The 21,935-nt window shown below is 35.4% G+C and overlaps 1 protein-coding gene across 1 annotated transcript in view; it reads right to left on the bottom strand.

Annotated features, from left to right (window-relative positions):
* Window positions 1–21,935, bottom strand: part of LRP1B (LDL receptor related protein 1B) — a 1,871,701-nt gene that overhangs the window by 101,423 nt on the left and 1,748,343 nt on the right. Inside the window, exons 82-84 of the mRNA XM_027765590.1 lie at window positions 10,192–10,415; window positions 8,335–8,441; window positions 338–454 (exon numbers count right to left, since the gene is read on the bottom strand). Of these exons, the coding sequence (XP_027621391.1) occupies window positions 338–454; window positions 8,335–8,441; window positions 10,192–10,415 (448 nt within the window). The remainder of the gene's footprint in view (window positions 1–337; window positions 455–8,334; window positions 8,442–10,191; window positions 10,416–21,935) is intronic.

Raw genomic sequence — 21,935 nt, 5'->3', positions numbered from 1 at the left:
CTAAATTTCTGTTTACTCTCAAAGCAACTTGACACAAAAGTCAGCATTCCTGGTTGCTAATCTTGACCCTTGGAGTGTCCAACTCTGAATAAAATAGCCACAGAAGCAACAGAATGAAATTATTTTCTGAATCTGGGCAGCAATGGCCCACGTTGGTACAGGTCAAGAGCTCTTCTCCCTGGTGCCTTTGCTATTCTATTAGGAAAGAAAAATTAAAGCTACAAGGAAAACGGGTTTAAAAATTTAGAATGTCCTTTAGAAGCTCCTACATCTACATTCATGTACTATTATTTAGCACTCTTTATCACAAAAACAAAACCCAAAGCACTTCACAAACCTTGTTTGCTGCTGACGGAGACTACGGAATCAGAGCCATCATACAAAACACTGCCAATAACAGAGAGCTCAAAGTCAGCCCAATAGATGCGTTCACTAAAATGATCCACAGCAAGACCTGCAAAACCAATGCACACAGACCAATGGTGGAAATACATGCGAGGTTATTTTAAGTTATGCTTTTGCTTTTTTTTCAAGTTTCTTTATTTACATTTCTCTTTTTTTTTTTTTTTGAGAGAGATTTTTGCTATAGGGCGCGTGCGCTCGCCAGACAGAGAGAGACATAGAGACAGAAAGCGAGAAATCACCCCCAAGGGGGATGGTCACGCCACAATCCCTTCTCCTCCATTCTCCTCTTGGGATCTTGGGCACATACGTACATGCGCCCGGCGTGAGTTTTAAGCCACCAGGTCCAGGACGCAAACCACGGTCGACTACGTGGGAGTCCAGCGACATAGCCATTACGCTAACTGCTGGTTCCCTTTATTTACATTTCTTGAGAGAGAGAGAGACCCAACAGTCTCTACTCGGTGATTCACTAACTGGCACACTCAGAAGTACCCAGCATGCTCAGGGAAGTCCCAGGCAGTGAACCCGTGGCTATGCCTAGGTGAGTCCCATTACATTACTACCACACACTATCTCGCCCAGTTTCTGCTTCTTAATGTGTAATTCAGTTTGACCTTTTTTTCAATATTACAAAAAAATGACACAATATACACCATGGTACTGTTGAAATCAGAAAAACTGAAATAATTCAATCCTTAACTGTATGTGTCCAGATTACATAACTACATAATCTACAAGCAAAATTATTACTTCACATAGGAAAAAAATGCCCTAGCATACTTTCTTTTTCTTTTTCATATTTAGTGGTTTTTTAAATTAATTATTGCTATTGTCTAAGTCTAATAGACTTTCCCACGATGTTTTCTTTCTTTTTTTTTTTTTTCAGGATTTTGCCATAGGCAGTGCACACTAGCCAGGGAGAGACAGAGAAGGGAAACTAAGAAATCACCTCCCTCCAGAGAAGATGGCCATGCCATACTTCCTTGTCCATTCTCCTCTTTGGCCATGCACATACATTTACCTGGCCTGATTTTCAAGCTGCTGGGTCTGGGACTTGAACCATCGTTGGCTATATGGGAATCCAGCACCTTAACTATCATGCTACCTACTGGCCCCAGGGTTAGATTTTTTAACGCTATAGTATATCCAGAATAAATTCATTATTTAAATCACTTGCCAGACCATTATTTAACATAACTTGATATAATTAGTTATATTTTTAACATATTTGATACAATTAGTTATATTTTCAATCCCTTCACAGACATAGTTCTCAGAAAATAAAAAAGTCTATGGACTTAATCATTAGACAGTTTCATCCATTTGGAGTTGAACTATAGCATGAGATACCTGTGATTATTCTGCAGTTTTAGGTTACTAAAGGTTACTTAGAGTCAGGAAGAATGAATAGTAAAGTCCTGAATTGAGGTCCTACTGAAACTGAAATTTTTTAATCATTAATTTGCTTGGTGACAGCTTTTCTTTATTTTCATGATAGGTATCTGCCAGAGAGTAATAACAAATTAAAAGAAATGTGGTGAAAAACTATTTTTTTCTTTATTTTTATTTAATAAATGGAACTGGAGTCCAACCAGTATCTTGTCACAGAAAATATCATCAGTACTGGGGCCAGTAGGTGACATAGTGGTTGAGGCACTGGCTAACCATGGTTCAAATCCCAGACCTGGTGGCTTGAAACTCATGTTCTCTGTCTTTCTGTTGCTCTCTGTTTCTTCAATGCATCAACAAGTCTTATAACAAAAATCTCTCTGTAAAGAAATAATCATCAATACCTAGACTATTTTAGAAAATAAATTTCCTTCAATATGGAAGAGTAAGATACATGACACATAAATTCTATGCTAAATATCCACTGCGGTAGAGAAATTTAATTTCTGTGACATAAGCAGACTTGATATGACATATAAATACTTTAAAGTCTAATTCAATTAAAATATATTTAAAGCTGAACATTAAAGAGATTTTTCCAATCAGAATAGTCAATAAACCACTGAGGTACTCCTTAATGGCAAGGCATTTGGAAGATAATTTTTGAATTTTACTAGACGTGTATTTCTGTGTAGGTGGACTAAGGGTAAACAACCAGGATGGAAAAAAAAATCACTGTGAAAATCATTTGTGAATAATTCTTCAGTTAAGCATGTACTCCTAGCCCAAAGGTAATCAAAGGAAATGTAAATATTTCTTCTCAAATAAAATACAGAGATGTATTATGCCCAATCAGTTTCTGAGAAATGGCTGAACAATTAAAGCAAGTGGTCCATGTTTACTAGTTCCTGCTCAATGATTAATTTGCTATTTGGAGTCATGTTAGGTGTTATGTTTTTGCTCCTTTATGAATAATTATGAGTAACATGAATCATAAAATTTCTTACTGTGCTATTGCAGTTCAAAATAATTGTTTCAGAAAGGTTGAAAAGACTTCTCTTTCTCCTCTATGAATGTATTATAGTAGAGAAATAGATAAAACAAAAACCTGTCCCCAAGAAAATTAGTTTTACACTTAAAAATATTAAATGTGCTAATCATGGAGGGAAAAAATGAGTATATAATCCTATTTAATTAAAAATGCTATTTTTCAGATTCATAGCAGTAAAAAGTCCTCAAAGGTGTCATATATTGCATTATACTCTAGGCTTGTCTAAGACATAACTTATCTTTATCTGCTCTGGTCAAATACTGTACCGTTGGATGAAATTACATCTAGATAAAAATTACAGAACAAGGTTTTAGATGAGTGGGATATATAGTCCAAAAAATCCACAAATCAATGATTTCGATTTTTCCTTAAGCCTTTTAATAAAAGAGATAGTCTTTTAAATTAAAAATTTAATAAAGAATCAACTAACTTTTTCCTGTTATGGTGATGAGAGTCCAAGTTTATATGAAAGACCAAGTTCATGTCTATCTTTATAATACCACATCTCCTTTTTGTTTTTAATAAAGAACCAATAACAAAATGAAAAAAAAGCAATTCTCAAGAAACCCATTCTTATATGAACTGTAAATGATGAAATCAAGTTAGTAGAAGTACAGAAAATTTAAAATAAAATATCATATGTATGTTAATAGAGAATAATAGAATCAAAATTTGAAAGATTTATAAAAGATAAAGGCACAAGTTCACTAAGTTTTAGTAATAACCAGCAAGTGTGCACTACCATATTTCTGATTTGACAGGTAAGAAGGGTAAATAAATAAAAACACAGCAAAACTGAAGGTGTCTGTCACTATATAAAAATTATGTTCACAAATTATTAAAAGTATTTTGATATAAATTATCTACTTCTAGAGTCTTTGATTCTAAACAGCAGAATAGTCCAAAACCTTTATTCATTTATGTACTTAGAGACTTTCTGTTGGCCATGGACAAAGAATATGCTTAGTGAATCAAAAGATTATAATTGGTCTAGGGCTAGAGTGTAGTCTCTTATTCCCTTGTAGACTACCACAATTTGGGGAAATTACAGGCAGTATGAATAAGCCTCTACATATCAAAGGATATAATATTCAAGTCAAACTCATATAATCCTTCATGTCCTCTTACTAGAAGGAAAATTAGAAAATGTCCTCATTTAACATAGCATTCATATATTTATAGGGTACAGCTCTGATACCACACAGAAGGTACTGTGCACAGAGTGGAATCAAAACAGACCACATTTCTGTTCTCATGGTGCATACGCTCTACCACCACAATCGATTCAAATGGAGATAGATTATGCTTCTTCTGTTTAATGTAGAGCCTACTAAAAAGCAAACTGTGCCATTTGTTAAAAAAAAAAAAAGCCTTAAAACCTTCCCATAGTTTAGAGCCTTAAAAGTTTTAAGCATCCATCTCTTCACTCAACACATAATAATTCATAAGCACACACTAATTACAGGTACGCTAATATGCTGCAAGGGGCATAATGAGACTATCAGGAATGGTTTTAGGTGTAAGCCATTTACAGTCTTGTTGAAAACAGAGGATATACATTAGAGAGTTAATGTTCTATGCATCACTGGCGCAGTACCTGAAGGAGCAGCAAGTGTGGTGACAACGAGTGTTGCAAAACTCCAGAGACTGAGGGGTTCTCATCGTGATTTTGTCAAGTGTGCAATGATGATACTGGTAGTGTGATAACTATCTGATCAACAGTAGCAATCTAACTCTGGAAGTCACAGGCGTTACATAAAGGACAGAGATAATTTCATATCTATTGTGTTGTTCATTCATGCTGACATCATCTGTACCCTATTAAGTACAGAGTATATCCAAATATTTTGCATCTCAGTACACATATTCATTCACAGGTGGAAATTGGAAAGACAGCATTTTCTATAGAACCTCAACCTAAAGAAGATTTTATACTGGAAGGGAAATAGATATTATAATTACTGATTCAATACGATAATCTTGAAGTAAGGACAAATATTTACATACACCGAGAAGAGAGAAAGAATTGGTATAAACCAGTCTCATATATTTCTGGAAAGACAAAAGAAATGGACACCATTTCATGTAAGGACATTTCACAGGATAGAGTTGTGCAGGTGTGCATGCCTCTCCACATATTGTGCGTACATATGCGTGCATCTGTAGAGCAGTGGCTTACTACTGCCTTGCCATCATTGCTTTTTAGTAATGTACTAGTTATGAAATTTAAATGATCTGCTATTTCCCATAAATCTCCTAAGACTGGTTTTCGATTCATTTGTATATCAATAACATTTGGCATTGTGATATTTAGGAGTTACTAAGCACTGTGAGGATAACACTGAGAGATGTTTCTGCCCAATGGAAGAAAAACCTATCTGAGAATATGAACTCTGTATTTCTAATACTAAGAAAGTAACCTTTTGGGACCAGAAAGTAGCATGGTTGGTAAGAGTACTGGACTCTCACATGGCCGAACACAGTTTGAGTCTTAGACCTGGTGGCTTGCTTTCTCACTTTCCCTCTCTCTTTCTATCCCTTTTTGGTCATATTAAAATAAATAAATAAAATTTAAAAGTTCAATAAAAATAATTCTAAAAAAACAAAGTCACCTTTATAAGCAGGTGACTATAGTTACTTTACTTATTTATGTAGTAAAGCACCAGAATTACATGTGGCTTGTTGGTTTCCTTTTTGACTTATGTTAATTTATTGATTTTTTTATCCCTCTAGGAGATATTTTCTGTCTCTTCTGTCCTCATATGCATTCAATAAATGCTACTAGCTAATCTTACTTCAGCTACCATATACAATGTCCTCCTTTTACCTCACTGGCACTGTCTTGGTAATGCTATCATCTGCTCTCATCAGAATTACTCAATGATGATTAACTGGTCTCTCAGTCTCTGAGTTTGTTCACTCCATTGACTCAGTGTTGCCAAAACAATATGTCTAAAAATCTACCTTACCCGAATCACTACTTGAATCAAAATTGTACCAAGGTCAATATTGGCTATAAGGTTATGTCTAATCACGTTGGCACTTAAGGTCCTCTAGCATTACATTGCCCAACCAGTCCCCCTCCAGATGAACTGTAATTACTGACTTCAGAAGAATATGCCATATGTTCTACACTGAAGCCTCTGGCGTAGATCTAGCACTATTTCATTTAATACATACTGTCTAACTTAATTGGCTTCATCAGTGTGTTCTTTGAAATGATCAGAGGCCTACCCACACAGTTCTAATAAGCTACTAAAAAGTTCCGCACTCCAATAATAACTAATATGTTAGTTTTTATTATCACTTGGGTTGCTAATGATAAAACCCAAGTTTGAAGGTAATAAGTTCATTTCTGAAGCCTCACAGCTAATAGAAGATCCCTTGGGACTCAAAACCAGATGTATCTGACTGCAGATTTATAAAAACTTTTTTATGATGAATTATCTACCCACCTTTTAAATGCCTACCCATCCTTCAAGCACTTGCTCAGGTGACATTTTTCATATGATTTTTTTGGTATCAGAGATAATTTTTGTCACCTATGAACTTTTATAAGAGGAAGCAGCTGAAGTTTTGCAAAAACCGTACTTATTTCCATGTAAGTCTCGTGTTTTTCCTTCTCAAGTACAAATGCCATGCTAAAGAGACTGTACTATGTTCATCAGTAAGCTACCCGCAATGTTGAACAGTGGCTAAACACTTGAAAGATATTCGATGCATGTGTCTTTAACTAGGCCCACTGTAAGAAACAGTATGGAGCCTACCCAAATTTCCTTTTTTTAAAAAAGAATTATTTCATTTAATTTTATTTATTCTTATTAATTTAAACTTTTGACCAGAGAAAAAGGGAATGTGAGAAAGCAAGTCACCAGGTATGGGACATAAACTCCCATGTTGGAGTTCATTCTTGTAACCACTGTGCTACCTTCCAGCCCCCTGCCTAGAGCTCCTTTACAAAAAATAGGTTAAAAATTAAAACAGAAATAAAAGTGGAAATCATGTTTCAGCAGATCATGCCACTCACTACTTAATATCTTTCAATGAATCCCTTTGAACTAAAACAGAACTCAGCTCTTACCAGCATTCCAGGCCTCTCGTCACCTTGACTCTAATTCTGCTATCACGCTCCAGACTGCTTACACGCTTCTAGGTACGCTAGCCTTCTTACTCTTTTTGACCCATTCCTAACTCAGTGCTTATTACTCTCTCTTCTTGAAAAGCTCTCTTCTCACATATTCCATGGCTTACTATGTTTCTTTATTCAGATCTCTACTTAAATTTCACCTTTTTAAGGATAGCTTCTTTAATAATCTAACATACACATCCCAAACAGCCCACTCCTTATTATGTGTTTTGTATTCTATATAGCACTTTAAACTATCTGGCATTACATATAAATATATATTCTATTCTCTACAGAAAGATAAAATTCATGAAGTTTGGAACTTGGTTCACATGGATAGGAACTTGTTCCTTTAGCACTTGGGAACAATTTCTAGCATATGGGGATATTCAATTAGAATTTGTTAATCATTCAGTAGTGACATACTTGGTAAATACACTAAATTCCACATAATGCCTATTCCTATAAAGAGTGATAACAATCTAGTTGGATGAATAGAATAGGCGTAAAGGCACATTAAAAGTTAATAAGAATGTAAGTGGCAAAAATAAATAACTTAAATTATGAAAGATATAACAACACATAATTGTTTAATAATAGATGATGGAAACAATTCATTCTGCCTTTTTAGTGAGAGTGTAGTGGATGGAGTTGGTGCACGAAATCCCTGAGGTTTTTGTATTCTGAAAATGCTTTACAGAGGAGCTGGTGTTAAAGTTAGACCTTACAAAATGGGAATGATTCAACTAGGTAGATATGGTTGGAAGGGCATTCCAGATAAGGGAGTAAGGAAGACAATGACGTGAAAGAATATGAAGGCAGAAAAGACTTGGGCTCCTGAGTATGCTGAAAATATAGAGAGTTTGCAATACTGGTTTAGATGGCATACCTAGGAGGGAAATTGAAACCAGTTTAAAATGAGCTCAGAATGAAAGCAAGGAATCATCAAACCTGTCATTCACAAAAATTATTTATGTTTTTGCCACCTCTTTTATCCATTTCATCTCTCATGCTTGAGGAATATTACAATCTATTCCAACATCATTAACATATATCTGTAAAAATATTCTAATACATTGCTATAAACTTCAAAACTTCGTGCATGTGAAATACTACTAATAGCCTTACAACTGAGGCAATTTTCAGATAACACCCCCATAATATAAATGGCAATATGACAAGGACCTGACTTTCAAGTCAAGAAAATAGAACATGAAATGTTAATGACTTCCATAAAATCATAGTATAAATCATTTTATCCACTTATAAAAATGTTATATTGCCAACAAAACTAGGAAGAATTGTTAACACAAAATGCTTAGCATTCTGTTTCACATTTTAGTGTGTCAGAAACACAGCATACCTGTGGGTCTCTGTAAATTTTTTTGCACTAAAATTCTTCTCAGAGTACCATCCATGGCTGCTTCCTCTATGTGGGAGTGGTCCCCAATGACTGTCCAGTACATCATCCTGAAGAGAGTTGGTCAAGGAGGTTAGCCTAAGGATGATGCTGTTGTATACCAGTTCTACTCCCCAAAGCAGTGTCTCTTCAGACTATATGCAGTAGAATACCCTCCCCCCCCCCGAGTCCCTAAAGAGTGAATTCTGGGACCCAACTTAAAACCTACAGAATGAGAAGTTCTGATAGAGGGTCCTGGGAATATACATTTTATACAAAATCTTATTTATGCACACTAAACTTTGAAAATATTTGCTTAATAGGATACATAATAGTTCACTAATAACTAATGGTGAAATATCATTTAGCCATTGAAAATGAACTCTATAATTTGAGGTAATTTGGATGAACCTGGAGGACACTGTGTTAGGTAAATTAGTCAGGCACAGGGAAACTAATACTGCAGTATTTCACTAATAAATAGACTTCCAAGGGGTTGATCTTATATGAGTATAGAATAGAGTGGTAGCTACCACGGGCTGAGGAGGGAAGTGGGGAATAGGTAGGGAGTGATTGGTTAGCAGGTATAAAATTAGTTAAGTGAAATAAATTTTGATGTTCTATCATAGAGTAAGCTATAATTAATAACATTGTATTACATGTTTCAAAATAGCTAAAAAAGAAGATTTTTTTTTTTTGGAGAGGTTTTCGCTATAGGGCATGTGCACTCGCCAGACAGAGAGAGACATACAGACAGAAAGCGAGAAATCACCCCCCATGGGGGGTGGTCATGCCGCAATCCCTTCTCCATTCTCCTCTCAGGATCTTGGGTACCCACACACATGCGCCTGGCATGAGTTTTAAGCCACCGGGTCTGGGACGCAAACCGCGGTCGACTACGTGGGAGTCCAGCAACATAGCCATTACGCTAACTGCTGGTTACCTAAAAGAGAGGATTTTGAATATTCTCACCACAAAGAAGTGTTAAGTCTATGAGGTGATAGTTATGCTAAATTTGATTCTTACACAACATATACATGTATCAAAGCATCGTCATATTATACCTCATAAAGCTTTAAAATTATTATGTATAATTAAGAAAATGAGATTTTACATAAGTTAAGTTTATAAAATTCTGTTAAACTGCCATAAGAAAATAATTTTCATCACTTGAAACTATTCCCTTGTAACAGAATATTCCTTTTATTAAGAATGTTCTACCAACTCATTTTTTCTCAAACAAAATTAATTATCTCATTTAGAAGACTCCACACTGAATAGCTCTATTAATTAAATAAAAGCAGGCTTTTTATTCAGGATAGAATCATCAACTTCCTGGATAACTGGCAATGTTATTTAACATTTTCCTGTTTTCGTTTTGATCACCATTTGTAGGTTTATGTCTTCACGTAAAAGGAAACAAAAGTGTTTGTATTACATTGCTTAAATTTATTTGTACATAGGACTTCACCTTTTACTATAAAAAAGTTTACATTTAATATGTTCAATATTTTGAACATTTAATTTCAAATTCACACTAGAAGTATGTTTATTACATTTCATCCTACAATGCACATACACACAAGCACATACAAACATGTATATTCACATACTGAACATAAAATGTGGCATCCTCTCAGGAAAAAAACACATTTTGCTTCACCGTGGAGTATGAAAAGGACATTCTTTTGTACAAAAGAAATCCAGATATTTTCAGAATGTATTACACATTAAAGACTCATTATAGAAATAAAACTGAAGAGCACAATCTGTCAGAATGGACGCCTATCATGAAATACAAATAGTGAGCCATTAACCTACCCTCTTTTAGGATTCACGGCAATAGCATAGGGTTCTCCAGCCATATTTGTTAAGAGTCGGGTGCAGTTGGGGCCGTTCAGCTGTCCTACATTGATGGAGTACCTCAGGCTGGTCCAGTGAGTGGTGTAGTAACTGAACCAGTGCATTCTAGAATGGTCGGTCCAATAAATATTTCCAGCAACCCAGTCAACTGCAATGTCTCTGGGCCTTTTGAATTCAGGACACTAAAGAAAATAAATAATACACAACAATATTTTTAATAGGACAAAATGGAATTTTCTGTACCTATATATTTAGATTAAAGGGGAAATCATAGGAACATACTCAGTGTTAACTGTTACACAGATTTTAAAAAAAACTACTTAATGTTATTTTTAATCTGTAAAAATATATAACTGCACACATCTTAAGTGTACATCTCATTGGAGTTTTATCTCTGTCTGTACCTGTCTAACAGCCATCCAGAACCATAGGTAGTTTACCTGTGACTTCTCCCAGGAACTATTCCCCTGAGAGAATCATAATTCTGATATCTAACACTATATATCAATATCAACAAATCTATATAAATAGAATCATACTATTCCATTCTAGAATCATTTTGCTCAACATCGTGTCTGTGAAATTCACTTGTATTATTGTACCGTCAGTTATCAATACCTTTTATTGCTGACTAGTATTTTACTTTCTAAATACAGCACAGTTTATCATTCTACTGATGCTGTCCACTTGGCTCAGTTACAGTTTCAGGCAAGAAAAGCTAAACTCATAAATATTCTAATATGTATCTTAATGGTATGTACCAGCACTACATTGAATATTTACCCAAGAACAGATGAATCTTTAGGTATACATACACTTAGCATTTACAGAAACTCCTGGAAAGTTTTTTGAAGAGTTTTTGTGCCAATATACACTTGTTCAGCAAAATAAAGAAGTCCCAGCTGCTCTGCCTCCTCATATACAGTTTGATTTAAAAATTGAAAGAGAAAGGTATAGATACATACATTAAGAGAAATAGTATACTTAACGATATTGAAGTACATTATATCTGATAACTTGACTTTGCTACCTAATATTCTGCTTTACTGACTTGCTCTGAGACAAAGGTAAGAGAGTTCATTGTGAATAGATAGCAAGAAAAAAAACTTATGTTCTGTGCCCTTCAATTAACTTGATTACTTTGAGCAGGACCTAGTGTAGTAATTAATTTGACATGGTCAAGTTTATTGTGCATAACGAAAAGTGAGAAAGGATTCCCAGAGGTATTATATCAAGAACAGAAATAATTATTGAAAGGTGATTACAACTAGACTTGTGGTCAATATAGAAGAACATCATTAGAATTTAGCAATCAGAGGAAACATGGACTTTTAACATACAGTGGTTTCTTGTGTGGGTTAGAGAAACATAGATTGTATTAAGCGATGACTTGGATTAAAAAAAGAAGAAACTGATTATTTCAAAAAGAACATGAGATGCCAAGAAATAGAAACAGCAAGTTATTGTTTGGTATATGAATACTGGGATCTAGAAGAATATGGTTTGAACTAAATACAGAACCTATAAACATTTGTATGATTATTATCAATACTTTGACCTATTTGGCTTCAAACCAACAATTATGAAATTTCTCTAGGACTCTATTTTTTCCAGCTCTAGCAGTAAATACTATCCATGCATCCAAAGATATCTGCGAGCTAACTGAATTACATATAAAGCACTTTACACTACAGCAAGTACTAGAAGTGTCAAAAAATAATATTTATATACAGTTAGAACATACAGATTTGTGTAAGCCAAACCAAAAATTCATTTTCAATTGTTCCAGTATCATTTGAATTAACTGTACTACTTTTTTTCTCTTTCTTTTTTTTCAGTTAGCAGCATTTAAAAGTAAATATATCGGGACCAACAGTTAGCATAATGGCTATGTCACTGGACTCCCATGTAGTTGACCATGGTTGGAGTCCTGGACCCAGTGGCTTAAACACATGCCCAGTGTATATGCATGCGTGCATGCCCAAGACCCCAAGAGGAGATTGGAGGAGAAGGGATTGCAGTGAGGCCATGCTCCCACGGGGGTGATTTCTTGCTTTCTGTCTGTCTGTCTCTCTGTCTTTCTGGCAAGCGCATGAGCCCTATAGCAAACAACTCTCCAAAAAAAAAAGTAAATATATCACCAAGTAGCATGTGCATGTCAATGTGAATCATAAATTTATAAACACAAAAGATAATGAGGAAAAAATAACCATTATAAGCTGTTTAGAGCCCGTTGAAGCATATTTATCATTTTCTGACACCAGTAGAACAAACCTTATTATGCAAAAAATATGATGCCAACCTAAGCATAGAAAAATACCTATTTTCCTTTATCATATGTAAATATATACTCCTGATTTTCTACCCTAATGCTATCCTGTCAAAATATGACATATTTCATGCAAAGTTCTATTCTTTTTGAATTCAGGATTTTCATTTATTAGTGTTTCATTTATTCATGCCCCTTATAAAAAGAGAATTACTGAACTTTATTCATTTATTTATTTGACTAGAGCTAGACAGAGTGTGTGGGGGGATGGTGAGAAAGCAGGCCACCAGATCTGGGACTTGAACTGAGATCAGTCATGTGGGAGGCCAGTGCCCTTAGTCACCACAGCAACTGCTGGCCCTTATTCATGATTTTTGTAAAAAAAAGACTGTTTATATTTTTATTTTGTACTTCTAAACCTGGACTGCTGAAAATTGAGAATCCAAATTCCTAACCATCTTAAAGCATTCAGAAGTTTGATTTAGTGATGGCTTCACAGGTAAAAAGGTTGTTGAAGATTTTACTGATCGTGGATTTTAGAAGGATCAATCAAATTTAGGTTGTATTTCTACAGTAAAGAACATGGACTAGGGAAAGGAAAAAATTCTGCTTTTCATAAAAGATATGATAGCTCATGGAGTCACGTGAATCTATACATTTATTCTCAGGTTTCTTAATTGAGCAATACCTACTATCATTCCAGAAAGAATTAAAGAACTCAAAATGCAAGATAGGTAATAGTCACAGGCAATTACAATTACCTGGACCTGAAGTTACGATATCACCCATGACAAGATGATCCTCTGAGAATAATAGGCAGGAGAGTGAAAATGTTGCCAGTGTTGTTCATCCTCAATGACTCACACTCAGTGTTCATTAATCCTGACACTGAAGAGACCATAAAAGAAGAAGGCAGGGAGACTGGAAGGCAGGCAGAAAGGGAGCAGGAAGGCAGGAAGAGGCAAGGAGTGAAAGGAGGACGTGTGAAAAGTAGAGGATATTCCTACAACTTGAAAGTGGCAAACAGTGTGATCCTAACTTAAAAAAAAAATTGTTCATTGATTTCATTGTATTTGTTATTATTATTTTTTTAAATTCGACCAGAGAAAGACACAGAGAGAAAGCGAAAGTGAGAAAGCAAGCCACCAAGTCCAGGGGGCCTCGTGGGAGTCTAACACCCTTAACTGCTACATCACCTGCTGGCCCAGATCCTATTCTTTTTTTTTTTTTTCTCTTTAAATTTATTTATTTTTTACATTAATTCACTATACATCATTACAGCAAACAAATGAATTTTCCATCCAAAATACACTGTGTATTGGCTCAATCAAGCACATCAACATACATGTTATCAGCAAATAATTTTCCAATTCTTATGTCTTGTATACTCTGTTTTTTGTTTTGCCATCCTTGATTCCCTATCCCTCACCCTCTGCCATGTCCCACCCTCCTCCCACATTGTCTCTGGTATCCATGATTGCTTTCTATGCCTTCCTCCCTCCATTTAATTTATTTGCTAATGAACTTAATTAGTCTAAATATATCCAATAGCTAGCACAGCTGATGTATACCTATACATGAACCCAAGTCTGACTTTATGCATAAACCTCAGTGAGTAGAATGAACATATTATAACATATTATAAAGTAGTACCCAGCTGGGGCTGTATAGCTTACTGCAGTCATCATATATGCATTTTTTTAAATTTTGATATGAACAGTTTTACTGTTTTATTTTTTCTCCTGCAACTTTTTTTTTAATTACTTAACCTTCATTCCCTGAGCATCATCACAACATACTAAATGTGGTTTCCCATCTAGAATAAACTGCTCTCTGCTATATACAGTTGTCTTCCATTCCTTTTCCCCCAACATTTTGTTGATCACACAATATCATAAGTAATCTAACTAATCTAACTACTTTCAATAGCAAGTTCCGCTGATAATTTCAAGAAGAGCAATTTTGAACTGGTAATGATATTTCCTTGAAACTTAAAGCCTAGAAACAGGTTAGTATTCTGTTCAAATAGTAGGTACATGTACCTATTGACAGCTCAAGACAGGACAAAAATCCTTTAAAATTGGACAACAAAGCTTAGAAGAAAAGCAGCAATATTTTAGTCAAGTCACAGAATGTTGTTTCATCAGTTCAGTCTCATATACTTAATCTTTCTTCTGTTGAGGGTCGATCTTCCAGATTGAATTCTGGGATATATTATTCATCTCCAGACATTGTCCCTACAATTAAGTTGCCCATTTTCTTAGTTTTTGAACCCTTATTTCTGTGTGTCTGCATTTAATTTTACTGACATAGCACTCCCTTAAGAAAGAATGGGAAAATATATTCAACGTGTTAAGAGAAAAGCAATTTCAACCGAGAATACTGTACCCAGCAAGATTATCGTTCATTTGGGAAGAAAAGACTCAAACATTCCCAGATAAACAAAACCTGAAAGAATTTACCAGTACCAGACCAGATCTCCAAGAAGTTCTTAAGGGAGTGCTATGTCAGATCCTATTCTTTAGGAACCCACAGTTACACTGGGAAAACACCCTTTGCAGCAGTCTGTAGGAATGGAATAATCCCTCTTTATTGCTTTCAGTTGGTCCAGGATTGTGAGTAATATTAGCATAAGTGAATGCATGTTGAATGGATGGTGGATGGAGAGTGAAAGACAAAATTCCAGTTGAGTTTTGATAATATGAACAGACAATTTGTGAAGGAGTGCTATGTCAATCGGATAAATTTAAGACGGTGAGGAAAGATAGGCAAAGGAAGCAAGTTCACAGAGGGAATGAAGACTGGCATGGGAAAACGGAGTAGGAAATCTAAGTCACTTGCATCCAAAGAGGCTGAAAATAAAACAAAACAAAGCAAACAAACACGCCAGATTGGAAAGAAGAACATATAAAACTTGCATTTGCCCCTTTGGCTATCTTAGTAGACATGCCAATGAACTAGGGGCTCTAACAAAATCTGTTATATTTACGAGACTGCAGAAGCATGTGGTTACCCTGACAACAAAAGGATTGCTCATATTGTTGCACAAAGTAGAGACACATTGTGACTGCTTTCTACAGACAGATGATTTCTTTCCTAAAAAGCTTGCTAAATACACAGCCAAAGTTTTGAGGCCTGAAGCATTCTTCTTTATAGAGATACATTAGTCAAATGAATGAAACCTTTAAATCTTAGAGAAAAATTGACAGATTGATTGTAAAAAATTAGAGGTTACTACTTTAAATTCCTAATCTTTTACAGCTGTGGATTGTAAGCTATCTGTCACAACTTCAGCTTCAGTAAACTAAATAAATAACTCACTGGAGACATTTGTTTTAAAACATGAAAGAAGAATGTCCTACAAAAGGAGAATTTAAGCATTTGTTCTATGAAAATACTGTCTTCTTTTTAACAAAATTCTTAGAGTTAGCAATATACTTTAAGAAAAGTTTAACACAAAGATAGATTGAGGCGATGTCACATATTTTATTCATTTGTGATTGTTTTTCATCTTGGTGTACATCTAAGAATAGAAGATTTGGCTTGTCTTACTACAGTTAATTATCTCCCAGTACAATTCTATGAAAACAAAGATGTTTAATCATTCTCATGGAATTGTGCACATGTCCATGTTTGTATGTGTGTGTGTTGTATCATATTAAATAGACTATATTCATTTTGGTCCACAAATATTAATCATATTAAGTTTCTATAAACCAGGAAATTGAAGTAAAATAATGAGTTTACAAATCCTAAACATTACTAGAGTCTATTGACTTAAGGAACTCATATAGCAATAAACAAACAAAAAAATTACATTTAGAGCTAGAATATGTTTTTTGTGTGTTTTTTTTTTTTTTAGAGAGAGATTTTTTTTTTTTTTTCTATAGAGTGCATGTACTTGCTGGAGAGATAAAGTGAAACAGAGATACAGAAAGCAAAAATTTACCTGCCGGGGGGATGGCCATGCTGCAATCCCTTCTCCTCTATTTTCCTCTTGGTATTTTGGGTACACATGCACATGCACCTGGCCTGGATTTTAAGCACATATCCAGGACTCAAACTGAGACTGACCATGTGGGAGTCCAGCTATGTAACCATTGTACCATCTGCTGGTCCCATAGAATATGTTTTAAAAGATCAAAAACTATCTGAGGATGATAACATTCATTGACTTTTATTTATAACTTATCCCAATGAATAGAGAAGTTCACTTTGGATTTTTTTAAGGCTAGATTGATCTACTTCAGGACCATTTTAGTCTGAAACAAACTCATATTAGGAGAGAAAGAAACTAAATAAAAAAGGATAATTCTCATTCTTGAAAAAGACCAAATTTGCCTTTTAGTTTCAGACTCATATGTAATCTAGTCACTCGTTTAGTTTTGTTTTGTTTTCTTATGCTTAGTAGTATTTTCACATTTCTTCTGAATCACCCCCACCCTCCATAGAAGCAAGCCTGGCCCTCTACACCATCATCCATACAATCAGATAAACCAAAGACATCATGGGAGGCTAGAAAAAACACTAAAGTTGGGGCCAGAAGAAGTTGGTTTAAGATTTACTCCAGTTTCCCCAGTTTCGAGCTGTATAAAGTAACAACTATGGATTAGATAGATGATCTGTGAAAGCCGTTAGCTTCTAGATAGTACATAATGTAACAGGTTAAAATATTATCCATTATGGTTAAGTCTACATTTTATATAGCCTTATAGATATGTATCTCATGCTAACTGTGCATTTTTTGGCATTAGTTAGAAAGTGAATAATGTGTTGATGCTAATGGGCAGTTTTGATACTATCTCTCTATATGAATAATATGGAAATGAGGAAGGATGTTACTTTGTAACAATTACAATTTAAGCAAACATAAAGCTCAAAAGTAATGCAGTATTACCTGAGAGCAGAGAATGCAAAATAATAGGTTGCAAACTAAATTTAAGTGAAAATTTAAAAATAAGTTTTTTGTTTTTTTTTTTAAGATTTTTTGCCATAGGGCACATGTACTCCCTGGAGGGAGAGAGAAACAGAGAGAGGGAAAGTGAAAAATCACCTCCCACCCCCCAAAAGAGAAATCACCCTTCCAACAGCAATGGCCACATTACAATACCTTCTCATCTTACTCTTGAGATTTTGCGCACATATGTGCATGAACTCAATGTGATTTTCAAGCTGCCGGGTCCAGGGCTCAGACTTCCCTCAGTAATGTGGGAGTCCAACACCTTAACCAGCATGCCAAATGTTGACCCCCCACTAAAAAATCTTCTCAATCGGCTCTAACTTCTATAGTTAATATGTCACTTTAGAAACCCAAACTTTGTTTTTTCTTGAAAATTAAGACAATTATAGACCTTCTCATGGTGGTGCAAATGGTAGCTTACTGATCTGTGGTGCAGAAAATTTTAAAAGGTAATTGTCAAAATCTGTTTTTCCTCCAAAGATGGACATTTGGAATATCCATTGCAGTAAAGACAAAGCTATGAACAGCAACACCTACAAATACTGAGCACTTACTGCTTTTATATGCACTAACTGCTTTATATGAACTTAGACTTCAGTCCTCCCAACAGGCCTATAAAACAGAACTCTCCCGAGGAGAATCTATTCTTTGGTAGAGTAATAAATAAGCAAGTGCTCAGGGAGAAAGAAGCATTGTAATACACCAATGAAGCACACTCCTTACTGGAGCAACCAGTGCAGTCTTGGAATTAAATAGAGTAACAGAGTCACACTGTGAAATGTTGGAATAAAAATTTCTTGTCCTATGGATGACCAGGGTTTGAATCCAGTCTACCTAAAAACACGTCAGGTGTCCCAAGATCTTCAGATGCTGAAGGGCTCGAGGGAGGAGTGTGTTGGCCTGTGTGGTTTTCTTCTGTTCTAGTTTTATGCCCCACCAAAGCTATTCTCCACATAAACAGTAGAAAAATTGCCTTAGATATATATGTTATGGCATTAATCCCTTCTCAACTTTTAAGCCTAGCCTGAACCTCAAATCTCTTTTTAAATGGGCTTTTACTGACCATATTATCCAAAGAAGACTTAAAAATCTGCATTTTTCTTTCATAGTTCATTAGTAATTTTTCTCAACACATTTTTCAAATGGGACTTATTTATTTATTTGTTGTTTCTCCCACAAGCAAGTGAGAGAGAGAGAGGGCGAAAGAGAGAGAGAGTGAGCATCTTAACATGCTCCTGATGCTGTGCTCCACATTTGTTCTTCAGCCAGCCTCAGGTCGTCGCATACCTGTTCGTGGCACACCTAGGGAGCTCTCCAGAATCAAACCGGGAACCTTCCCAGGCAGGCTGCCTCACAGAGCGCCACACTTAATTGGTCTATCCCCTGTATTTATGAGTTGTCTTAACTTTTGCTTTCTTTTCCAGAGTATAAACTCCATGAAAGTAAGATTTTGTTTGTGTTATTCTTAAATTTTGAGAATCCAACACCAAAACAGATATGTAAGGAAGCTTTAAATAAATCCGTGGATATGAATAAATAAATCTTGCATGGTTCATCATAAAATCTATACAGTCGGATTAATAATTTCTACAGCACTATTAACTATGCTTCTATAGTCATAAGATTAAATTCAGTAAAATCTTGACTATTGATCACAACTGTTATAGAGCGATTTAACTTGAATCAATAAATATTATTGTGTGATTATCTTATGTAGTTAACAATGAAGCCACAAAATGCCAATAATGCTTTTTTTTTTTTAAGAGGTTTTTCACAATAGGGCACGGGCACTCGCCAGACAGAGAGAGACAGAGAGACAGAAAGCGAGAAATCACCCCCCAGGGGGGATGGTCACGCCGCAGTCCCTTCTCTTCCATTCTCCTCTTGGGATCTTGGGCACACATGCACACGCACCTGGTGTGGGTTTTAAGCCACCGGGTCCGGGACACAAACTGCGGTCGACTACGTGGGAGTCCAGCGACATAGCCATTACGCTAACTGCTGGTTCCCAATAATGTTTTTTTTTAAAGAGTTATTTTATTTGAGTTTATTTATTTATTTATTTATTTATTTATTTTAATTTGATGGGGGGGGCGAGAAAGCAAGCCACCAGGTCCAGCACTCGAACCATTGTAGGCCATGTGGGAGTCCAGCGCCCTTAACCACCATGCTACCTGCTGGCCCTGACAATAATGTAGTTTTATATTTCCTCCAAAGTAATGCTGAAAAATGGTGGTAGTGGGGCCAGCAGGTGGCAAAGATGTTGGGGACCTGGATCTGACATGGTTGGCTGTATGTTTCAAGTCCTGGATACCGTGGTTTGAGAATCATGTCAGATGTGTGTAGACGTGCTCAAAATCCTGAGAAGAGATTGGAGGAGAGCTGACTGTGGTGTGGTTAGTCCCCCTGGGGTGATTTCTTACTTTCTCTCTCTCTGTCTCTCTCAGGAAAGTGCATGAACCGTATAGCAAAAGCTATAACAAAATGAAACAAAAACTGGGTACAGTTATTAGCTACCTGGCAACTAGTGAAAATAGGTTAGCAACTTGGCTGTCTTCTTTGTTGTACATAGCAATTAAATGTGATTTCAGACTTGGGAATATAATGGAGAAGCTGGTGCTAGCACAATGGTATTGAAAAACTAAAGGCAAAGTTCCGAGTGCTTTGAAAGAGAAGTATGCCATTTCCTCTAACCCTGACCTTGAAAATAAGTCCCCATTCAGCCAGATCAATCATTACCCATTTTGCCTTTGTACCGAGAAGATTTTCGAAGAATAAGGGGTGGACTGAAACCCAGCAGGGACCCCATAAAAGTAATGGGTCCTCAGTTTCCTCTTCTGTTAAAGAAAAATAATAAGAATTTCCCAAATAAAAATTAATAAAGGCTGAACTAAAAGTAAAGTAAGGTGCTTGGAATACAAGGTCCCTTTAAATCGTAAAGGCCCAGAGTAAAGGGTAAGACTTCAGATTTTGGTTATGATAATGAAACCACATTGGCCATGAATAAGGGCAATTAGACCTCTAAAATTCTCACTTAAAGGAAAGACAGGTACTAATTTCAACTGGTAATATGTTTTGTGGAATGGTAACTGCTGTCTGTGAGCTCAAAGACCTCAGGCTGAATTGCACCAGAAACTTGAACAGAAATTCAATTATCTAAGGCCTCAACAATCAAGAATGACTGAGAGATGATCATGCTGTCTTGAACCAATCATTGAACTGATCATGTGCCTAGGACCCCTGTCCCTAAACATATATGGGGAACACCTTGGGAAGACCAGATCTTTGCAGCATGAACTGCCCATTCTCCTTGCTTTGCATTTTGCAATAAAACTGTACTCTCCTTCATCAAACACACACAAAAATAGTAGTTGAGCCAGCTAGTGGCTCAGTTGTTAAGGCAGTTGGGTCTCACATGGCTGACTATGCAGTTCGAATCCAAGATCCAGTGGTTTATCAAATACATTGGGCAATTGTGCATGTCTTCCCAAAAATCCCAAAGGGAGAGAGAAATAGAGGAGAGGGGACCGTGGCATGAACATCCCAAATGGTGAATGCTTTCTCACATTGGCTCTCTCTCTGTGTCTCTTTCTGGTGAGCACACATGTCCTATAGCAAATAAAAAAGTAATAATAATAGTAATAATAATAACTTAAATAATTATTCTAAACAGATACCATTATTAACCAATAAAATTATAAACATAGTCATCATGAAAATTATCTTTTATATAAAAAGGAATATGCCAAAAATTGTGTCTCATATTCACTGGTCTAAATCAAACGGATTAGGTGAACTTGAACATCTGTTTTGCTCAAAAATATTTAGCTCTTTAATGGTAAAAATATGATCTGTACTTTTCAAGCTGTTTGCATTTTTCCAAACATTGACCTACTTTTTAGTGCTCACTATCATGTCTTTTTCTGTATGGCATTTCATACTAGAATGATGAATTGCCAGAAACTCTGTACGATTGTTGTATAATGCTATCATACTCTGTTACGACTACTAAAATTCTAATTCAGAAATCTCATTATGTTTTACATATAGATCGAATCATGTCAGTCTTTTAAGTTTTAAATTATTTAATTTTCTTAAAGGAAAAAAAATTATCCATTTTATATAGCTCAGGGGGTTAGAAAGTCATAAGCATTTCTAACTATAAATAACTTAGTCTGCATTTGAAATTTAAATTTGTAATTATAATTAGTATTCAACCATTTTCACAGATTGCAGAAGACTATTCCCTTTAAGATTTAAAAAAAATTAAAAACTATCATATTGAAAATTACTTTCCTTTGGAATGGACTTCAGTTAACATTCAGTTTTCTCAGTAATATTTTCCTGATGTTTAATACAAAATATTTCCTGCCACTTACAAAAATATTTCATCATTTTTAGTATCTGTGACTATGTTTTCCAGACATCCTGCTACCATATTTTTAACACCTTCCATTTGCTTCATTGAAAATT

Source organism: Tupaia chinensis, unplaced genomic scaffold (assembly GCF_000334495.1).
Source record: "Tupaia chinensis unplaced genomic scaffold, TupChi_1.0 Scaffold138757_1, whole genome shotgun sequence".
NCBI classification, from domain to species: domain Eukaryota; kingdom Metazoa; phylum Chordata; class Mammalia; order Scandentia; family Tupaiidae; genus Tupaia; species Tupaia belangeri.
This window is presented reverse-complemented; position numbering and strand designations above follow the sequence as displayed.